Raw genomic sequence first — 23,734 nt, 5'->3', positions numbered from 1 at the left:
TCAGCTGAGAAGCCCTTTAAATGAGAATTTCCCTGGGAGACCAGGGGTAGAGATGGGGGCAGTTTCTAGGCCCCAGGCCCCAAGTAGAGACCTGCTGAGCAGGGGAACCTGTTCCAGCCCTAGTGGGGCCCAGCCCTGCACTGTGGCTTCCCAACACACCAGCCCCGCTGTGGCCTGTATCCTCACAGCATCACGGAGTGGGCTCGCTCCCCACACCCCATCTCCCTCCTCGCCTTCCACTCCTTTCTTGACAGCATGCTTCGTTCATAAAATACACTTATTTATGAAAAAATGTTAAAAAATTCCTATCATGTGCCAGGTACTGTGTTAAATACTTTACATGGATTATCTCATTTGTGTTTAGGACGCCACCAAACAGTAGCTACTATTATCACTCCCCTGTAGAAATCAGGAGATGGAGACTTGGAGAGGTACAGTAACTCACAGAAGTCACCCAAGGGGCAGAGCCAGGAACACATTCTTACTCCCAAATCCTCTTTTAGCCTCCACCCTATGCTTACATTGAAAAAAAAAAACAACACACAACAACACACAAATTGCCCATAACCTCATCACTTAAAGGTAACCCCTATTAAAACTCAGAGTAGGTCTTTTCACATACATAAACTAGATTACCCTTGAACGACAGTGAAATACTCCAGCAGTTCTCTGTGGCCTTTCACTTAGCCACGTCATCTGAATGTTTGTTCCACGTCAGTGACTGTTCCCCCTGAACTTGATTTCTGGAGGGTGACTGGTGTTCCATCACAAAGATGTCCCGGTGTTTACACACCCAAGTTGTCTCTATGCTGAGGACATGTGCTGCACATATACGTGTGTACACAATCTTTGCCAACCTACCTCTGAGCGGCCACCGGAGGAAAAGGCCTGAAGATTAGGGGTTGGCTGCAGCAGGACCCCACCCCACGTGAGTCCTGTCTCAGCGGAGACCAGGGCCACCCAATGGCACAAATCCCACAGCGACACACAGCCCCTCTGGCCTTGCCGCCTCTTATCCACACGCTATAGCTGTGAATAAAGCACTCACTGAACTACGACAGTCTTTGTTTCTATATAGTTATGTGTTTATTACACAGTTACTTTACATTTATGCATTATTTTAGATTTTGCTATATTTTGCATGTCGCTTTTCCTCAGGAGGAAATGTACAGAGTGTATGAGCTTCCTTAATAATTCTATAGACGCATGTACTGCTACACTCCCTCAAACCCTTATCCGAGGAGAGCTGAAAGACGGTCAGCCGAAATGCTGATCAGGGTAGTCAAACAGGAATACCTAACTTCCAGTGGAGAAGGAATCAATTAACTAATTAATGCCTTTGCCTAAGTCTGGGCTAATTAGCCTTGGGAACGAATGGAGCAGCTGGAACACCTCAGCAAACCGCAGGCAGCCACCCTCCAACAGGGCAAATGGCCACAGGAGAAAGGACATTCAAAACAATGTCCCCATCTCCGATTTCCATGGGAGCTTATTAAAGAAACAGAAATGCAAACCAAAATTGTATAAATCATGTCAACCCTTCAAAGGCCATTTTTACTATTCTCTTTCAGAAGAAAGGTGGTATGTAAATTTCTATGAAAATCAGCATTTACATACTATTTACATTTTCAAAGGCCTGTAGCATCCTTTCCTGATTAGCATAACATTGGAGAACCATCATAACCTTTAAGCAAGGGCAATTCCTCTCTAGTACAGTTTCTTGGTACAGAGAAAATTACCCCTCGTTACCATCCAGGACTTAATCATGTCAGACCAAACTCTTTAGCCCTTCTAAACTGTTGGATTCTAGATTCAGCAACTTGCCCCCTGCCTCAGTCCCTTCCATAGACACACAGAATGCCCAGGGTAACAGAAATGAAGATTCAGGCTGAGATGGGAAAAGCTGAGAGCTGTTCTCTGCGATTCCTCACACACCCGAAGCGCTCAGGCTGTTTATTCAACAGGCATTAATTGACTGCCTGCGTGAGCCAGGCATTAAGTCTCCGTCTTGCCCTCACGAGGTCAAAGCGTAGAAGGAGAGATGTGCGCTCAGGGCAGAGGCTGTGAACGAGGGAAGCCCCAGGGGCTGATGGGAGGGACATGGCCGAGGCTTCCTGGGAAACCCTGACCAGGGGTTTGGAATATCTCTCCTTCCTCACAAGTTGCCAACAGCACTTTATTTGCTTCTTAATTTCATTATTGCTCTAAAAAAAAAAATCAATGTGTCTGCACAGTGGCCATTATACTCCAGACTTACTTCAAGATTTCATCTTCCTGCTGTTAGTAAAAGCTTGGGTGTCAATTATGATGAGTGATTGACCTATGAGTCACTACACACAACACAGTGAGTGCAGTTTGTGAGCACTGAAAATATTTAACTCAAAACTTCTTACTTCCAAGTTTTTGCACTCCTCCGAAATGAAGGGTCTTTTAAAATACTTAGATTTTTTTAAAAAGGATTTTTATTTATTTACTTTTAGAGTGAGGGGACGGGAGGGAGAAACACGGATAGAAACATCGATTGGTTGCTTCTTGTAAGCACTGTGACTGGAAATGGAACCTGCCGACTGAGGACAGCCAACCGAGCCATGCCAGTCAGGGTAAGATACTTAGATTCCATAATCAGAAAAAAAATCTGTCTTCCCAAGCTGAGGGTTTTCATTTCAGTTTCAGCCAGGAAAGAGATTTTGCTCCTGTTAAAAACCCTGGGAGGGCTTGCTCTAGAAAGGCTGGAAGACCTTCGACCACAGAGGTGCTGGCTGGCACCACTATAATTCACAACCTGCTATTACTTCGTGGCTTATCCTAAAGAAGTGATGCATGCTCATTTTTTTCTTTTAAAACATACTCTTTGGAAACCATTGTTACTCCTGTAGACACATACTCTGGTCACATCTCCTCCTGTAAAAATTACATATAGTCACGATGATCTCTATTTCTTTGCTAAATTCCACTACCAATATACATTAGTCTCATCAGTTTACCAGCTAACACTTGACCTCGCAGCATTATACTGTCCAGGGTCAATTTTCAGTAAAGAGAAGTAGGAGCAAATCTCGCAAGTAAGAACAGTCACATAGGCAGTATGTCAATGTCATCTTGAATGTGTTCATCACACACGACAACTAAAATCCGAGAATTTACTTCCAGAACGAAGGTGAAGGTAACACTTGCAAAGCTAAAGGCCGAGTCTTGGATGTGGTAACATAAAGCTTCTGTCATGTACATTATGAACCTACTCACTGACTGCCCATCAGGGCTTAAAATTCATCCAAGGGAGTAAGTAACAAGGGGAAGCAAAGCCATTTCTTGTTTGCTTCTTTCAAATCCTTCAGATAATATTTATCATGTGCCCAGAGGGCACACATTACTCCTCTGACACTCCGATCCACAACAACAGCACTTTCTAGAAATCTAAACTGCCTCACGTATCTGCCCCAACCAGATTTCAACTACCTGTGAAATATAAACTATTAGCCATGTATTCTAAGTGCAAACATTCAAAGTTACATTTTTAAAGTAAATTGGAAAGTAAGGAATCCTAAAAAAATACATTCTGTTATCACTCTCTCACATAAACATTCTAAGTATGTGGGGGTTATAGAGAGAGAACAGATAATCAAAATTTAAACAAGAAGGTAAAAAAATTCGGGAAATGTGGATTTTTTTACCAAAGAAACTACAATAACATTCCCAGCTACAACTATAAACAGGTTCGCTGATATGATAATTTGCCTCAGTTTAAAAAAAACGACCAAAACAAAACAAACCCACAATAAAACCCACTAAACCTAGAGTATGTGGCGATCATTAATATATTTCTATGGAAATTATGTCATGCCTTATAAACTCCTGGGCTATCTTTTCTAAGCTGTTATTTAAGTCCCAGATTACCTTTTATTTTTTTTTAAGAACCAAATCTGTCTCTCATTTGCACTGTTATTTACTTAAATGATATCTAAATCATATTTTACTTGAGTGATTTTTTTTGACTTACCTTTGCCCTAAGTATTACTATGCATAACATAATGGGTCTGATATCTAGTTACTTTAGCCCAACATGTATTTTAAAAATACATTTAAAAAATCCAGGAAGACCTGAAATCATCTACCGCGCCATCAGTGAGATGGGAGCCCTATGTGGGTCATGGTGAGCCACTGGCTAATGTTATATCAAGGAAGGGGCGCGGGGAAGTTGCTGATTTCAGGGAGCGTTCTTTTAAAGAATTAAACAAGGCGGCCATAGACTGAACTGGCTCTAATGCTCCGGTGGCCTAGTAAGCAAATGCAGGGTGTGTTTCTGACTTCTCAGTCCGGAGGAGAGGTCTGGAAAGGGCAGCAGGAGGAACCGGAAGGGCCTGGAGTCTCACCCCACCCAAGGAGGGTGCTGTGGCTTTGGGAGGAGGGGCTGCCCCACCTTGCCAGCCACCGGCCTGGCCCTCACTGGGGCCACACCTGCGCTCAGCTTCGCCATTTCCCGGGAAGCCTCGCTCTTATTTTTTTCCCCAGCATATCTGACTGGCTTCATGTTCAGTAATTCGCTCATGGCGGCAGCTGCCCGTGGCTGCCTGGTGCATAGCTGTCTTTTGTGGACTATTTCTGGACAAACCTTCCTGGAACCTCACCAAAAGACTGGGACCTCTGTCTAAAAATATTAAAAGGTAACCTTAAAGCAAGGTCCTCAAATACGGATTTAAAATTATTTCATTAAAATTATTTCTAAAATCACTGTTATTATTTAATACATCTCTGTCAAAGGATGAGGTAGAGAAATGCAACTGTATTTATATATATACACATATGTATATTAATAAAAGCCAGACAGACCTATCATCAGTACCTGAGAAAGAACTGTGAGAAATTAGGGCCCTGTTTATCATACCATGATTAGAAAAGAAATCATTGTTTTTCTTGTTTTGATAAGAACTCGCGAGCCTAAGTTGTAGTAATAGACACATAAGCCTGTGGTAGTCTAACACTTCCTATTTGTGGGAAGCAATGGCTCTAATGACGTTTTAATTCATAGTTCACAACAGAAATGTAAACTGTGCCTTTGCCATAAATTCATAAATAGCAATTTCCTGCCTACAGCCCCGAATCTTTAGCAGCACTTAAGAAAGGTGTTTATGGTGCCTCCTATTCCCTAGTGTTAACTTTGGCTGAGTTAAGAAGCTTGAGGATGTGTTACGGCAAAGAGGCGCAGAACAGATTTGCGGATGGACAGTCCAGAAGTCACAGAACTCTGCTCCCCCCACCCCTTTCCTAACTCCTGTGTCCCAGATAATCAAGCCCAAAGGGTATGCAGACAGTTCCCTCGAGAACACTCATCTGCAAATTCCAGTACTCAGTTACCCAAAAGGAATCCAATTTCAGAAACATGTCAGGTAACAAAGTTTTGGATAGTGGGAACCCCATTTCATATTTTTTAAAAAGGAAAAGTAATAACGCATTTCAGATCCAGGTGAATTGTATCGGTTAATGCACTAAACTGGGTGTTTTCTAGTTTTTCAAAAACAGCCCACTGAGCTCCAGTAGCGAGTGAAGCTTTTCAGATCTAGCCGTTTCTCGTAAGTTTTCTTTATTGTCCTATGCATAGAAAAATAAGGTGCCTGGCGATAAGTCCATGTGCCTATAATAATATAAGTGTAACATTGACATTATATAATATAACATGTAGGGAAAATGATGAGCAAAGTACTCAGCATGTTTAAACTGCACCAAGATGAGACGTAAGGACAGCAGATGAGAGGTCACTACTGAGGCCAGCACCTTGTCCTCCCCTGGGGACGCCCGGCAACTTGAAAGTTTTTGTTGGCTCACGTGTGCCAATTCCTTTCCGATTGTAAATTCTGGGTAAAATTTTTTATAAATCAGTAAAAATATTTGGAAATGGGAGTTCCATCAGTGAAGATCACAGCAAAATCAAGAAAGTCATTTTAGAATTACTCTCTGTTTTCATGGGATTGTGAGCCATACTGCAAAGTGGCTGATAAATGATGTCCTCTTGTGAAATTATGTTGAAAATAGTGAATCAGGAAGTTTCCCAGACTCATGCCTTTTTGAATTCTGTGCTGCAGGGGGACAATTTCCATTTGATGAGCAAGAGAGAAACAGAATTCCAACATTTGTTCTGACCAGCAAAGTCTCTTTGCTCTAATTATATCATTGAAGTGCTCTGAGAAGGCAAGGTTCTTCTGTGTAGTTATTTATCGTTTAATGGCCGGGAGATTATTTCATGCAAACTAATAGGCAACACTATTAAAAACCCTAGTAGTATTGATTGATTAGTTCTTTCACCTACAGGCTTTACTCAGACCATTTTTCAAAGGAGAAATAAGTATACTAAGCAAAATGTATTAGTTGTCAAGAAATTATATATTGAATGAATTAAAGGTGTCCTAACAGAATGCCCGGTGGTAGAGTAGCATATCAACCTTGGCCTTACCCTTTAATTTCAAGGCTTCTAATACCTTTGAATCAGCTGTTACATCACTCACTAGCTTGATTTCAATATTTTGTGAAGTCAGTTGGAGCAACTTTTCAAAAAGACGTTGGCCCTAGAAAAAATAGACAGGGAGAAAGTCAGAAAACCAAAACAAGGCTACTTTAAATAGGCATACAGAAACATACTAAAAATTAGAATTATTCATTCAAATTTTAAAAGGAAAGCACTTCAGCACTTGGTGTTCTTGCAAACTCTATCAGAGAGTTTACATGGAATAGTAACAGGAACACAGATTACAGTCTGTTATCTTTTTTGGGTACTGCACTGCGCAACTCAATAATTACTGTAATAATAATTTCAATGCTGCTTTGCACAGTCCCCCTTGTTTTACTGGTTCAAGAACTTGAAGGTTTTCTACACAAGAAGAGACAGCAGAGAATATTAAACAGTTGAGTTTGGGCCCCAAGAGATTGGATTCTAGCTAGCTTTCCAGTTTACAAATGGTTTTCTTAATCACACTAATCTCCAGGTTCTTCCCTAAGTGAAACATAGGCATCTGTACTCACTGTAAAAGGTTTTTGTGAGAGTTAAAGGTGTTAGTAGTAGGTAAGCATTCTTTAAGCGTCAGCTCTTAGGGGAGAATCGCCGCTACTTATCAGTGATTAGCCTGAATTTACTGTCTTGTTTAAAACTTGTTTTATTGAATTCAATTAATGTTCTGCCTAGCAATATATACTTATTAGCACAGCCTAAAAATAACTGAAATAAAGCAAAATAAAAACGATTTTTGAAAGAGCATTTTAACAAGCATATACGTGCCCTGGTAAGTTTTAGTCTCGGGGAGAACCTGGGCGGCGATAGTGCCTGGTCATTGCCTGACCTCAGCTGGGTGGACTGCAGCGTCATCCCGTTCATTTTCCCTCGTGTGTTTATGGGCTCCCTCTCCCGATCATGAAAGGGAACTGGTTTTCTTTTATCGATTTCTCAGTATTTTTGTAATTCAGCCGTAAACTCAAATACCTTCGGGGCCAGACTGGCAAAGAAGGCTTTGGCCTTGATGGTCCCCAAGTGACCAAGTGTTATCTTACTTGATGAGAATGGACTGTTGATAGGGGTTATGTAGAAAGGAGTCGGAGACTGAGAAGAAGGGACGGAGGGGTGAGGAGGAAGAGCGGTGATTCCTGCCATTCAGTCTCAGCAAAGAGAGAAGCCCAGGACGAGGGCGCTCAAGCCTTGGAGCGTGCAAGAAAACAAAGGGTGGTAAGGCTTTAGGATGACGGAGAAATTGAGGAGCTAGAACGCGTGACTAACAGACGCATTGGAAGAGAAAAAGAGGCAAAAGGAGTAAGTATGCAAATAACAGAAGAGCAATCGTTTCACCTGAGGAAAGACCCGCATCTCCGTGCTGTAAAGAGAATTGAAGAGGGAGGCAAATGGAATGTGGAAAGACACAGTTAGGTACAGTCTGTAAAATGACTCAGCAGCAAGGAGAAAAAGAAATTCTTACAAACTTCTGGCCCAAAACAAAACAAAACAGTTACCTATCAAGGAAAGTGGAGCAGACTGGCACAGAGCCTACCATCTGTAACGCTAAGTCAATTCAGGCTACGGAAGAAGGAGACTGAAGCTCACTCAAGGATTTTACTTGCCAGTGGGAAAGAAATATTTGCAGATCTATACAGATTTAGAGACTACATGGCCTCCATAACCTATGTGAGGAATATTTTCAAGGACGAACTGTAACCAAACAGCAAATAAGACCAAACACCATCAAGCAGGGATGAAGGGGAAAAGAAACAAGCGATGAGCAATACGGTACGGAAATGTGATTGACATACCTGCTAAGAAAGATTCTGGAAATAGAAAAGACACATTACAGGGGGAAGTCTGCTGAGAATCCATTACGTGCATTCTCCGTGGGGCTGCTCTTACCTAGACGAAGCTGAGAATTGGTTCTTGTGTGTGTGTATGTTTGCATGTGTGAGTGAATTACTACTTTTATGACCAAAACACATACGTATCTAGCAAATGTGCAATATATCTGCAGGGTTAAAATTTCAGAAGGGGCAAGTTTAGGGGAAAAAATTCTAATAAAACTTCTTTATAAGGTGATAATGAAAAGAAAGTTGAGAAACCCTCTTCTATAGCCAATGGGATGAGGAAGCTCAGTAAACATTAGGATAAGATTTGGGGAGGACTTCAATACTAGATGGGGAAAAGCAGGCCATCATTACATAATGGCACAATTTACGGAGCCATGACAGTTATAAATTAGTGTGCACCAGACATCACACCAGCTAAATACATAAAGCAACAGTTAACAGAAATGTAATTCAAACACTAACACAATATAATCATTTTAAATACGTCTCTCAGATTTGGGCCAGTCTAATAGAAAATAAATGAGGTTATCTGAAAATTAAACAATACTATCAATAAACTTGATTTTAGGACTTCCGCCAAGATGGAGGCATAGGTGGAAACACTGTGCCTTCTCCCACAACGAAGTTTGAATACAACAAAGGTTTGGAGAACAAAGACACAGCCAAAGACCAGAAAAATTGAATTATACGGAAGTCTGACAACAACGAACCATTCGGCAGGGACCGGTAAGAGGGGCGGAGCCAGCAGTGGAGTAGGGTCAGGCAGGAAAGATCCCCTGACCCAGGCACGGACCCAGTCGGGACACACTGACCGTGGTCGCACAGTCGTGCGCACAGTGAGACTGACCTTGCAGGCACCAGTGCGCGAACCCAGTGGCGGAGGGGTCACTGCAGTGGAACATTCGCGTGCAGTGGGACGAAACGCTCGGCCCCAGTGACGCTGGCAGCTGTGGCCGCAGTGGTGGGAGGCGGCAGATGGGACGCCATTGCTCCTCTCTGACCCCGCCCCCACATACAGCATCACAACCCAGCGACTTAGTTGCCCTGCTCTGGTGAACACCTAGGGCTCCGATCCCGCTACGTAACAGGCACAAACAGCCTAAAAGATCGCACCAGAAGAACCCAAAGTCCCAGAGCCAAATAACTCTAAGCGACCAGGAAATAGCCAGCCCATCAGATGCACAGTTCGAAACACTGTTTATCAGGATGCTCACAGAACTGGTTGATTTTAGTCACAAATTACAGGAACATATGAAGGCTAAACTAACTGAAATGAAGGGAGATGTCCAGGAAACCAACAGCGATGGAAAGGAAACTGGGGCTCAAATCAATAGAATGGACCAGAAGGAAGAACAAAACATCCAACCAGAAAAGAATGAAGAAATGAGAATTCAAAAAAATGAGGAGAGGCTTAGGAACCTCCAGGACATCTTGAAACGTTCCAACATCCGGATTATAGGGGTACCAGAAGGGGGAAAGAAACAGCCATGAGTGGAACACTTATTTGAACAAATAATAAAGGAGAAGTTCCTCAGTCTGGCAAAGGAAATAGACTCCCAGGAAATCCAGGAAGCTCAGAGTTCCAAAGAAGTTGAACCCAAGAAGGAACACACCAAGGCACATCATAATTACATTAGCCAAGACCAAAATGAAGGAGAGAATCCTAGAAGCAGCAAGAGATAAGGGGACAGTCACCTACAAAGGAGTACCCATCAGACTTTCAGCAGATTTCTCAAAAGAGACCTAACAGGCAAGAAGGGGCTGGAAAGAAGTATTCCAAGTCATGAAATCCAAAGTCTTACAGCCAAGATTGCTTTATCCAGCAAAACTTTCATTTAGAATGGAAGGACAGATAAAGTGCTTCTCAGATAAGGTCAAGTTCAAGGAGTTCATCATCACCAAGCCCTTATTACATAAAATGCTGAAGGGACTTATATAAGAAAGAGATGATGAAAAATATCAACAGTGAAAGGACAGCAAACTCACAGTTATTAACAACCACACCTAAAACAAAAGCAAACCAAGAGGACAGCTAGATCAGGAGTGGAACCATAGAAATGAAGAACACATGGAGGGTTAGCAACAGGGGAGTGGGAGGGGGAGAAGCGGGGAGAAGGTACAGAAAATAGCATAGACGGTAGGTAGAAAATAGATAGGGGGGAGGGCACGAATAGTGGGGGAAATATAGAATCTAAAGAACTTGAGACATGTGGTCATAAAGGGGGGAATGGTGGGGGAGGGGGAGGCAGGGTGGAGGGGAATGAAGGGGGGAATAGAACAACTGTAATGGCATAATCAAAATATATATATATAAAAATAAAAATAATAAACTTGATTTTAATGTATATATTTACGTAGGTTCTATAGATCAAACCACTCAAAACATTTTTTAGCTGTCTGTGGAACATGCACAAAAATTCTTTAATGCCACTCAGAAAAGCTGAACAGAAGTTAAAATGAGCTATTCCACAGGCATTGTTGTCTGCCCATAAGCTAACAAAATGAGAAGCAGACCATTAATATGTAACTCACGAAACAAATCTTATCTACTTGAGGAATAAAGAACTCACTCTTGTATTATCCTAAAATCAAAGGGAAAAAAGTGAATTTTTGTATTCTCTAGAAACCTGTGAATAAGTGAATACTTCATTGCAAAGCCATGAAATGAAGCAATACTTTGTGTCAGGGAGAAGTTTACAACTGTAGATGTTTTCAGTATTATAAAAAGAAAGTACTGTAAGGTCACAGTCACCACATGAATCTGGCAGAAGCAGAGGAATGGAGAAATAAAAACAGGACCTAACGGAGAATCCAGAAACGGTGCAGATGTGCTGTTTATCGACGACAAAAGTGCTGTTTTAATTTAGTCTGGAGAAATACAAAGTGGCTGAATGGGGCTTACGTGGAAGGACCCCTCCATTACACCACATAAGAAATACAGGTTCTCAGCAGAATGAGGCTATACCAATACCTCAGAGAAAATTAGGCAGCTACATGTAGAGCCCTAGGGTGGGGAAAACCTTACAAGCCGTAGGAGGTTAAATGATGACTCCCTGAATCTTCAGGACCCAACCTGAAGCAGGTAAACGATACCTTATTGGAGCAGGATCCTTGCAGATGTGGTTAAAGAGTTTGAGATGAGGGGAGTAACCTGGATCACCTACCCGGGCAGACCCTAAACGCAATCACGTGTCCTTGTAGGAGAGGCAGAGGCAATGCGACAGAGAGCAGAGAGGCGAAGGTGCTGGCCTTGAAGACTGCAGTGACACAGCCACAAGCCAGCAGCCCCCGGGGGTGGGGAGGAACAAGACCTACACCCTCCCCCGAACCCTCCACAGGGAACGAGGCCTGGGTCAGTGAACCTGACCTCAGACTCCTGCCCCGTAGGACTGCAAGAGAATAAACTTCTGTGTTGTAAGCCGCAATCTGTATGAACTTGTAACAGTGGTCACAGGAAACGAATACACAAGCTAGCTATGTTGTAGCAATAAAAGATAATACACAAATATAGAATTATAAAACTTTAAAGAAATATATAGCAAAAATACCACAAGTTAATGAAAACCAGTAAAGTGTGGAATATTTGCTGTGCAAATGAGAAATGGGTTAATAACTGGACTCTGTAAAAATATATTAGAAATTAATAAGAAAAGGTCAATAACCCAATCCAATGTGGGCAAAGTATGAGACTAGGCGTGCCAAGAAAAGCAAGCCTATGTGGCCGAGACACAGAGATGCTTTATGCAGTGAAGTGAGGATCAGAGCAGAGGAGTAAAAAGGACTCTTTTGTACTCGGAGAGTCGGAAAAAAACTTATGAGTGACAACATTTATTCTTGTCAGTTGTTGGGGAAAAGGGCACTCTGCCATATCTCACCCGGGAACCCACACCTAGAAATCAGTCCTGGAGGAACACAGGCACCCGAACACGTGTGTGTGTGTTGATGATTACATGATCACAGAAAAATGCAGAATCTGTTTCCGGTGGACTATTATGCTACATACAGATCCTTACATGTGTTCGTGTGTGTATGTGTAAAATTTGAGTGGTAAAAAGGAGACATGGCTGATTAGTCATTTTAGATACTTAATGATACAGTCACAAGAGAACACGGATTTGGTTTGAGCCATTGGGTCCTTTCGAAGCAGTACATTTGCCCTGACTTTGGTTTTTAAATTTATCACTTAAGAGACAAGACCAGACACGCATAAATCGCCTCTTGACTTGGTTTGCTAGTTTATTTATCTAACCAACTAGTTGAATTATCTATAGGATTGATTTCTTACTTACTTACATTTACTAAAATTTCTGTTCACGGGACACACACAGTTTCCCAGGGACATCAACAGCAATGTATTATTTCCTTGTGCATCCGTCAGTGTCAACTTTTACTCGCACGCAGGACAGTGTCTTTTCAGCAAATTCATTCAAGACATTTGCTTTTTAAGCCAATTCACTCAACACACTCACTGGATGCCTACTGTGTGCTGGAGATAAATGACAATTTAGCAAATACAGCCCAATATGTCAGATGCCAGGGTGGAGGAAGTACAGGCTTAGGGAAATGTGATGGGCGCACCAAGTTCAAGTCCAAGGCACTCAGGGCAAGTTCCCCGAAGGAAGGGAGGAAAGAAAGGATGCCCCAGGTGGAGACCTGTGACAGAGAGGGGAGCAGGCCCTCGTAAGCCAGAGTGAAGAGTTTGACCTCGTCTGGAAAGCAGCGTGGACTTCCTCAGGGTGTTGGACAGGGGAGGACACAACTGAATTTCTCCTCTAGAAAGAAAAAGAAACGCTCTGACTGTAGATTCGAGAAGACATGATACAGAGCAAGACTGGAGGCTGAATTAGAAGGTGGGTGAGAGATGGGGCCTGAGAGTAGTGTCAGTGGCAATCCAAATGTTGGAAGGATCTTGGGTGTTTGTGAGATAGAACAGTGATGAACTTGATGGGTGGGCTTGGGCTTGAGAGCGGAGGTGGAGTTGGGGGTGGTGGCCAGAGTCCCAGCAGCTCTTGGGGACATGCTTGTGGAGCATGGGATTTCTCATCCGAGGCCAGAAGATGGTGGCCGTTACACCAGTTCACGAATGTCCTGAGCTCATGGACCAGCTCAGCAACCTGGTAGGGCATACCCACTTTGGGAGCAGGAGCAGCAAGGACTGCCTGCCGCGTGCCAGCAGACTGTCTGCTCTGTGGGGCGCAGGCTGCCAGGTTCCATCCCATGAAGGGATTTAATTACTTTGAACAGGTAATCATCGAGGTCTTGCCTAATGATGGTTACCACAATGATGCGCCCCGTAGGTGTGAACATATCCATCCCTGGCGGGGGCAGATGAAGACAGATGAGGAAGCTCATGATGGCAATAATGACCCAGGAAATAGCAAGGATTCCTGTCGGGAACAGCGTGTTTGTGCAATACCAGGGCCCTCAGCAGCTGGTTTCCTACAGCAGCTAGAAAGTAGCTCTTGGTCCGCTCCAGTGCTCCCCCTAGCGGCAAAGGGCAGGCCAGCAACTTGGTCTGGCGGGGCTACTCAGTGTCTGGAGGGATGTGGATGGCGCAGCCAATCAGCAGCACTCCTGCTGCAAGATCAAGGGGATGCGACTGGGCAAGGGAGGGACGCCGGCACGTGCCAGACACTCAGCTCTCCCATGGTCACTGTTTCAAGTGGGCAGAGGGCCCCTCACAGAGCAGAGGCAGAATTCCTTCACACCCTGTCTCCCCATGATGACCCAGCTTCCTTAGGGAGCGACCATGAGGGCGCTTCCCATTCTCCCTGGAAGTCCCACCATCTTAAGAAAGCAGCTCAGACTCCATAGCCGTCTACTTCTGAGAATTAACTCTGGGCAAATGAGCCAAAAGAAAACAATCCTTGGCACAGAGATATTTCATGCAGAGTTTACTGAGAAACAGAAGAAGATGAAATAGCATTAATGTTTAATAGTAGAGAAATTTAATGTAGTGCATCCACTATTTTGTACATTACGCAGCCACGTTAAATAATGGACCAGAGTTTCCAATAACGCTGAAAGGTGCTTATGGTGTAGCGTTATGTTAAAAATTGAGATATACCTTTCCTCATTGAATATAAGCATATGTATATAATTCTACATAAAATACCAAATTATTAGAACATTTTGTTGATTGTCATATAGATCATCGTTTCTCTCTTTCATTTCTCTGTAGTTTCCAAATTTTCTATAGTAAGAAACTATTACTATTATAATGAGAACAGAAATCCAACCCATTCTTTTAAAAAGAAAGTTCCAAAGACATAAATTGACCTTAGAGAAATAGAAAATACAGAGAGGAAGATCTAGAGAGGCAACAAACAACCGTATAGGCAAACAGCTTTTAAGGAAAGTCATTATTCAATCCAAATAACGGGGAAGACTGTCTGGGTTCATAATTCATTCATGTCTGTGATTGGATTTAAGAGAATTAAAGAGGTTAAACTCCTGCTAATCATAGTGCTTATGAGTTTATATCAGAGTGATGATTTCCCCTGGAAATATGTATTGGGAAGTGAGCAAGAACATAATTAGAGTTACTCAACAGACGGGGAAATGGAAGCGTGGAGGTGCAGCAGCGGTGTACCAAGAAAGAACCGCGTGGACAGAGGGCTGGAGTTCACAGGAGCAGAGCTGGCTGAGCAGCCAAGCCAGGGGCCCGCTGCCCGTGCGTCCTCAGGCTCCGCCTCCCGCTGTGCTGTCACCAGGGCCTTCTGCGCCCTCCCCCACGACACTGGGCAGAGGAGGGCCCACGCTTATTTGATTTTCGTCTCCCCAGCAACAGCCCAGTGCCTTCATAAACATTTATTCAATAAAGGCACATTCAAAATGACTCCATAGCCACACTTCAAAAGGGAGAATGCTAATTAATAAGCATTTGCTAAGTGTTGATTTTGTGGAACAGGGGGAAAGATGCTATTTTAAAAGAAGGGAACACTCTTTCCATGAGGCTATGTAATTTTCACGCTGACACTGCACCAGTGTTACTGAAATAATATTTAGCCTGGAGAGGAGAAGGCTGAAGAGAACTCTGTTTCAAATCCGCAAGCCGGCCCTTCTCTTCCTGGCCATGGGCCAGACAATAAACTGTAAGAATTAATAGGACACAGGCCCTGGCGTCCAGGGATCTGCAGAGCATCCAAATCCTAGCTGCTGCCCTTCCACGCCATCACTGAGAGAACAATAGGAATAAACAGGATTAAACTGAAACGGGTAAAATTAGGTTGACAAACTGGAGGGGGACGAGCGTTAACTTGGCCCCTTGTCTTGAAATCTATAAAAATCAAACAGCGTTTATTAGACTGGAGTGGTTTAGGGCAGTGAGCCTCAATTACAGCTGCTCCATGGATCCCCCAAGCCCTCTTTTAAAAAGTATCTAAGCCTGAGCCCTTCTGCAGATATTCTGATTTAACTGGTTTGGGGTGGGGCTGGCACCGGTGCGTATCAGTAGTGCCCAAGAGGCTGGCAGCCATGGTCAAAAACTGCCCAGCTGAGAGAGGAAGGTAAGAATCTACCCAAAAATATGCCCGTTTTTTCTCTCTCCTTTTTTTCAAACCTAATCTCTGTATAAGAACTTGAATTAATACTCTGCATAGAATTGTCTTAACCTCCTGTAATAGAAGTTGTGATCCTATGGACAGCTCAAAGTTATTCCCACTCTGAGTGCCTAAAAGAACCAAAATTGCCCTGGCTGGTGTAGCTCAGTGGATTAAGCGCGGGCCTGTGAACCACATGATCACGGTTCGATTCCCAGTCAGGGCACATGCCTGGGTTTCAGGCCAGTTCCCAGTAAGGGACTCATGAGAGGCAACCATACATTGATACTTCTCTCCTTCCCTTCCCCTCTAAAGATAAATAAATAAAATATTAAAAAAAAACATAATGAAGACAGCAGCATTCTTTTATGAGCTCCATGATTTGTTGTTTGATAAACATTAACCGATCAAATTTACAAGGCAGTCAAACAAGACAGGCATTGGTACACCCATTTTCTAGATGAGGAAATTGAGGATCAGCAGGGTTGTGACATTTGCCTAAAGCGGCCACAACTGCTAACCTGTTGGTCATGTCAAAGGTGCAGCCTGGTGCTCAGCATGGTGACGCGTGCCTCCCGAATAATGCTGCATGTTTGCTTCTCTGCAAAACCAAGCTCTGCGCCCTGGAAATAATAGAACGACCCATTCTAAACTGATTCAAACCACAACAGAGCATGAGTATGTATCCTAATTATGTTTTCATTAATTTCCTCTTCTCCGTGCTCTGTAAAAATATGTAACATATCCTGCTTCCCTACAATCTACTAATTATAATAGGCCCAACAAATGTCAATCATTGAAAAGATCCAGTCTCCGTCAACTGTATTCATTTTGCCAGGCAAAATGAAAAGCAGGAACTGCTGTAATTTCATTTTTTCTGGATTACAATAAAACCCCCAAAACCCAGTAACAAAAGGCATTCTAATGATCAGGCTGCAGTTGGATTTTTCTGGATTCCAGAGATCCTCCTGTGTTACAAAGTAGATACCAATTGTTTGCATGAAGCCTTTGTTTCAGGAGCCTTGGAAGGGGAATAGAGATCCTCTGTTCCCATCTTGGGACAGCAGGAATGGGAAAGAAAGGAACAGTGGGCTCAGGGGGACACCGAAGGCAGAGAATTAACAAAATGATAAAGACAGGGAGTAAGAGGTACCGACTGTGTGGGTTCATAGCCAACTCCAGACTGTGGGCTCCCTGAGGGTAGGTAAGAGGCATGATTGCTCGAAATATGAAGTGATCAGAATAGAAACCGTTAACACATTATAAAGATGGCTATGAACCAAACACAACAAAGAAAAGGTTTATAATTTAGGGGACGCAGAAGTTCTGGTCTGTTGGTTAACCTACAGTGAAAGGGTCAGGTAGGAAGAACATGGCCAGTTGGGAATGAGTGGGCTGCCAGACAGAGCCTGGAGGCCAAGGTCACACGTGGAGGTGGGGCGTATCTCACCAACATCAAGGTGAGATTGCTGAACGTTGCCTGTCAGAGGGATCTTCAATTAAAACAACAACAAACCAAACAGCCAACCAACCGCCAAAGTCAGTAGTGGCTGTAGGTTCAAGAACACCATGTCGCTTCTTATGTAGTCAAGTTTCAAGATGCTGGTTGTTTAGAGGGGTCTTCATCTCATGGACATCCAGTTCAAATCCTCATCAAATACACACTGGTGTTGTAGGGTCTTTTTATTTTTTATTTATTTTAAGATTTTATTTATTTGTTTATCTTTAGAGGGGAAGGAGAGAGGGAGAGAAACATGAATGTATGGTTGTCTTTTGTGCATCCCCTGCTGGGAACTGGCCTGCAGGGAACCGGCCTGCAACCCAGGCATGTGCCCTGACTGGGAATTGAACCATGATCCTCTGGTTCGCAGGCCTGTGCTCAATCCACTGAGCTACACCAGGCAGGGCTAGGTAGGGTCTTTTTAAATTGCACTGTTCTTAGAGCAAATATGTCATAATCTTGCCAGATAACAAATGTGATGGTCAACTGTGTGTGTCAACCTGACTTGGCTGAGATGCCCACACAGCTGGTCACACGTCTCTGGGTGTGTCTGTGAGGGTGTCTGCTGGAGAGACTGGCATCTGAGTCTGAGGACCACGTACGGGAGATGCCTTCACCAACGCGGGTGGGCATCACCCAGCCCTGAGAGACGGCACAGAACGGAAGGCGGAGGAAGGACGAATTTGCTCTCTGCCTGAACTAGGTCCTCCATCTTCTGTCCTTGGGTGAGTGAATGCTCCTTGGCATTCAGGCTCCAACCTGGGCTTGCAGCATCAGCTCTCTGGTCCTCAGGCTCCGTACACTGGCTTTCCCAGACCCCCAGCTTATGGATGGCTGGCTGCTCACAGGAATTCGCAGCCTCCGTAAGTAAACCACTCTCATAATCCATCTCTACACACTCTGTATCTTTACCTATACCTGTATCTATCCAATTGGCAAGCGTGGCTCACTGCAATCCAATAACTAACTGACTTAGCGTGAATACATCTCTTTAAGTTTCAGTAGTTGCAGCTCATTTGTCATTTTATTGGGTTCCCACAGTGAACTCAGAGAGAATGGGGCTTTTTATTTACCCAATGAATTAGGTAACTTCACTAATAAGTCTTCATCGAGTGCTATTTTCTGGCTTTTCCTGAACAGTCCTGACTTTATAAATTTGCATCATTTTATCCCATAAATTAACAATCAAGTTGTCCGAGAAATTTCAGTATTTCAGGGTCTAAAAACTCATCATCAGACAGAAAGAAACAAAACTGGTTGCCTGACCGTGAGGTTTGACTAAACCTGAGAATATGGTTTCTGGGGGACTAACGGTCTGCCGCACCAGTCCTTAACATGGCCGTGATACAGAGGGAAGCCCCTGCCCACGTTCTCTCTGCATAGCCAGAAACAAACACACGGAGATCACCCAGCGTGAGGCAGGGAAGACGAGATGAGGTTTTGGGGGTAGGAATTACAACGGTAACTCTTGCCCTGGCCAGTGTGGCTCAGTTGGTTGGAGCGTCATCCCATGAATCAAAAGGTCATGGGTTTGATCCCCAATCAGGGCACATGCCAGGCTGCGGGTTTAGTCCCTTGTTGGGGAGTTGGGGCGAGTACAAGAGGCAGCTGATCAATGTTTCTCTTCCTTTCACTAACATCAATCAAGCATGTCCTCAGGGGAGGATAAAAAAATACCCAGTATCACATTGGAAACACAGATTAAAAATGCATTTTTAATACACATGTCTGTTTCCCTGAAAATGAAAAAAGAAAAAGCAGGCACTCATCATTCTGTTAATGGCCATCGCTCACTCTGACGATATCATTTCTTGTCCAGAGAAGACAGAGATGCCATGTGCCATGTTTATTTGTATCTTTTTGCTGCTGAGCTGGTGCCGCCTGTAAGTAGCTGTGCTGTTCCTTGGTGCAGTTTGCTTACAGCGGCATTATAATAAGTGGAAGGGCCCTTTTTCAGTTACAGCTCCTATTTATTCATGTGCCACGTATGGTTTCCATTTAGGACTTTTCGGGTTCTGCTGATTTAGAAGCAAATGCCATGTTTGACTATTCTAGTGTCCCAAATAAAAATATTTCCTTTAAAAATACCCGTGAAACTGTCCAATTTTCATGACACCGGAACATCTTAGAGGAAATTTAAATGAGCTCACTTGAAGAATGAGGGTGTGAATTTTTTTCCTGGCATTTTTTTTTTCAGTCCGACAAGCCAACCCATGACTGTCTGCCAATATTTACAAGTGGAAATAACAATGTGCTCAGAGGTCCAAATATTGGGTGCCCCAAACTTAACATTTTTGAGTCGTGTCTTGAGTTTCCTCTTCCGGTCAAAAGATAGTATCAGGAAAAATTTCGATGAAATAGGCTTTTGGCAAATAGCTTCTTTTTTAGAAATGGTGAAACTGGGTGGCTTGACGAGAACAGGATGTGGCATTCTCCAACTGCACCCACAGAGGAAAGGCTGGCAGCAGGGGCCTGCTTTCCTTGCTCCGAATTTGCACAACTATCCCCCGCCCCCGCCACCGTCGTGGTGAGAGGGGAGGAGGGAGAGGGGTCAGGCTCTTTCAAAGCAATGTTTAAAAACACAAGACATGTGGTATTTACACGGGGGGGCCCCCCGGGCCCTTTAAATTCCAAGCCCTGTTTTGAATACTGCTCTCGGGGGTCGAGGGGCAGATGAGGGGAGAGGCATGATGGAGACAACCAGGCACTAAGTGCTCTCTATTCCACGTGTTTGCTCTCTCTTTAAGGACCACGGTCATGCCTGGGGAGGCGTTTGGACCCGTGAGGACCAAATGGCTGGGCTTTCCCAGTAACAGTCACTCGGCTCCCAAAGGACTACAGGAAGAGGACATTCACTCTCTTGCTGAGCTACAAACCCTGCAAACATTCCCGCAAACCTCATTCCTTCTTATTGTTTGCCATTCCCCTGGGCCACAGTAGTGGGGAGCAAGAACAGGTTGGGGGTGGGGCCTCACGGCCCACTTGAATCCATTTAATTTCCAGAGCAGGGAGATCCCCTCTACTCTTGTGTCTGCAAATGCAGCTCTCTCCTTGCAGAGAGTCGAAGAGAAATTAGGCACGAGACTCTACAGAAAACTCACTGGATTTAAATAATACAGAAGTCAAGTCAAGAAACTCCCTGTTTCCAGAGTTTGGAAGAGCTAATTTGTGCTGGGCTGAATTGCACAAGTGCTATGAGCTCATGACTGACGTGTGCTCTCCATTTCTCCTCTTTGGGACAGACGTATCTAGTGTAGTTATGATACCCTGTTCCACCATTGGACGGTGGCAGTATGTAACTTGTCTTACATAGGTTCACAGGTTTCCAACCCAGGGATACCCACAGGAGGAGCCTCCTCCAGAGCCAAACCTGGTGCAGACGAAGAGATCCTGGACCTTGAGACTTCGCTGCCATGGGATGAAAGCTTGGGGGGAGATGAGCGCCGTTGTGGAAGAATTACGGATTGCTATGGCCACAGTGCACTGCGGTACCTAATTTCTGAAGATTCCTGCCCACAATCCTCCTCATTCCCATCTGGGACTGGTGACCTGCCTGTGATGAATGGAATAGGGTAGAAGGAAATAGGATTCCAGAGTCTAGGTCTTAAGGATCCTCAGAGTTTCTGCTTTTGCCCTTTTAAGGTACAACTGTTCTATAAAGAATTGTGGACTGGTTTACTGAATGATGAGAAATACAGGAAGAGAAAGGTCCAACCAGCCACTGGACATTCCAGCCACCCTAGGTGAGATGCTGGATGGATGAAGAGAGCCACTTTGGATCCTCCAGCCCCAGGCAAGCCACCGTCACACGGTGGGTCAGAGACAAGTTCTGTCTGCCAAACCCTGCCCAGAATCATGAACAAATACGTGACTGTTACTTTTTAAATCACTAAGTTTGGGGATATAAGATATGCAGCAAGAAATACCCGAAACACCTGCTTAAACAGTAGAGATAGCGAAGAGCAGAACACAATCACAGACTATTCCCGACCAGTGATGGGTGGACTTAATAATTTTTTGACTTTACGATAATGGGAAAATAATTCCTGTACAACCATTCTGTTTTTCACTTTCAGTATAGTGTTTAACAAATTGCATGAGATATTCAATACTTTATTATAAAATAGGATCTGGGTTGGATAATCTCGCCCAACTGTAGGCAAAAGTAAGTGTTCTTCACCCGCTTAAGGTCGGGAGGCTGAGCTATGATGTCTGGTAGGTTAGGTGTGTTATGTGAGTTTTCATCTGACAATATTTCAATTTATAATGAGGTTTTTGGAATGTAGCCTTATCCTCAATCTAGGAACATCTGTAGTAAATGTATTCAGTTCTCTAGTATAGCCTTTGTGGGTGTTTGCTTGTTTTTGCCTATTTTCTAATATTTTTTTACTTTAAAATAGGATAGTTGAATAACAGATTTCAAAGCACCAATGAGATCACCGTTACAGGAATACCTGGGAGGTACTGCAAGCTTGGTGCCAGACCACTGCTATGGGTGAGTGTCACAACGCAGCAGGTCCTCGTCGTTCTGCTGGTGGAGGGTCTTGACTTTAATTTGTAAAAATGCAACATTTGTAAAGTGCAATAAGGTGAAGTGCAATAAAAATGAGGTATGCCAACTTCCACATAGATGGAGGCATAGGTGGAAACACTGTGCCTTCTCCCACAACCAAGTTTGGATACAGCAAAGGTTTGGAGAACAAAGACACAGCCAAAAACCAGAAAATTGAATTATATGGAAGTCTGACTACAACTAACAGTTCAATGGGATGGTAAGAGGGGCGGAGCCAGCAGCAGAGCAGGGTCGGGCAGGACAGATCCCCCCGACCTAGGCGCACAAGTGGCCTGGACCCAGTCAGGGTGCGGGGCAGACTGACCACGGTCACACATTTGCGCACAGTGAGACGGACCACGCAGCCCCCAGGGGGCGAGGGCTGCTGGCGGTGGCACACTCACGTGCAGTGGGACGAAACGCGTGGGCCCCGGTGATGGTAGCAGCTGCCGCACCTGCGGGGGCTGCGGCAGGAGATGGCAGACGGGATGCCATTGCTCCTCTTTGACCCCGCCCCCACATACAGCGTCAAAACCCAGTGACTGAGTTGCCCTGCTCTGGTGAACACCTAGGGCTCCGATCCTGCTACGTAACAGGCACAAACAGCCCAAAAGATGGCACCAGAAGAACCCAAAGTCCCAGAGCCAAATAACTCTAAGCGACCAGGAAATAGCCAGCCCATCAGATGCACAGTTCGAAACACTGTTTATCAGGATGCTCACAGAACTGGTTGATTATAGTCACAAATTACAGGAACATATGAAGGCTAAACTAACTGAAATGAAGGGAGATGTCCAGGAAACCAACAGCAATGGAAAGGAAACTGGGGCTCAAATCAATGGAATGGACCAGAAGGAAGAACAAAACATTCAACCAGAAAGGAATGAAGAAATGAGAATTCAAAACAATGAGGAGAGGCTTAGGAACCTCCAGGACATCTTGAAATGTTACAACATCTGGATTATAGGGGTACCAGAAGGGGGAAAGAAACAGCCACGAGTGGAAAACTTATTTGAACAAATAATACAGGAAAACTTCCCCAGCCTGGCAAAGGAAATAGACTCCCAGGAAATCCAGGAAGCTCAGAGTTCCAAAGAAGTTGGACCCAAGAAGGAACACACCAAGGCACATCATAATTACATTAGCCAAGATTCAAATGAAGGAGAGAATCCTAGAAGCAGCAAGAAATAAGGGGACAGTCACCTACAAAGGAGTACCCATCAGACGGTCAGCGGATTTCTCAAAAGAGACCTTACAGGCAAGAAGGGACTGGAAAGAAGTATTCCAAGTCATGAAATCCAAAGTCTTACAGCCAAGATTGCTCTATCCAGCAAAGCTTTCATTTAGAATGGAAGGGCAGATAAAGTGCTTCTCAAATAAGGTCAAGTTCAAGGAGTTCATCATCACCAAGCCCTTATTATATGAAATATTAAAGGGACTTATCTAAGAAAAAGAAGCTGAAATATATGAACAGTAAAAGGACAGCAAACTCACAGTTATTAACAACCACACCTAAAACAAAAGCAAACCTAGAGGACAGCTAGATCAGGAGTGGAACCATAGAAATGAAGAACACATGGAAGGTTAGCAACAGGGGAGTGAGAAGAGAAGAGGGGAGAAGGTACAGAAAACAGCATAGACAGTAGGTAGAAAATAGATAGGGGGGAGGGCAAGAATAGTGGGGGAAATATAGAATCTAAAGAACTTGAGACACGTGGTTATAAACTAAGGGGGGAGAATGGTGGGCACCAAGTCCTTACTATATGAAATGTTAAAGGGACTTATATAAGAAAAAGAAGATAAAAAATAAAA

At 43.9% G+C, this 23,734-nt stretch overlaps 1 protein-coding gene across 2 annotated transcripts in view; it reads right to left on the bottom strand.

Annotated features, from left to right (window-relative positions):
* The window catches only part of PLD5 (phospholipase D family member 5), a 234,341-nt gene that overhangs the window by 71,841 nt on the left and 138,766 nt on the right, over positions 1–23,734 (bottom strand). For both annotated transcript variants that reach the window (XM_037057462.1, XM_037057471.1), the window contains exon 4: positions 6,446–6,557. In XM_037057462.1, the coding sequence (XP_036913357.1) occupies positions 6,446–6,557 (112 nt within the window). The remainder of the gene's footprint in view (positions 1–6,445; positions 6,558–23,734) is intronic.

The sequence above is a fragment of the Sturnira hondurensis genome, unplaced genomic scaffold (genome assembly GCF_014824575.4).
Source record: "Sturnira hondurensis isolate 20B ecotype Veracruz unplaced genomic scaffold, ASM1482457v3 Scaffold0000942, whole genome shotgun sequence".
Lineage (NCBI taxonomy): Eukaryota > Metazoa > Chordata > Mammalia > Chiroptera > Phyllostomidae > Sturnira > Sturnira hondurensis.
The sequence above is the reverse complement of the archived record's forward strand: the minus strand, read 5'-3'. Positions and strand labels throughout refer to the sequence as shown.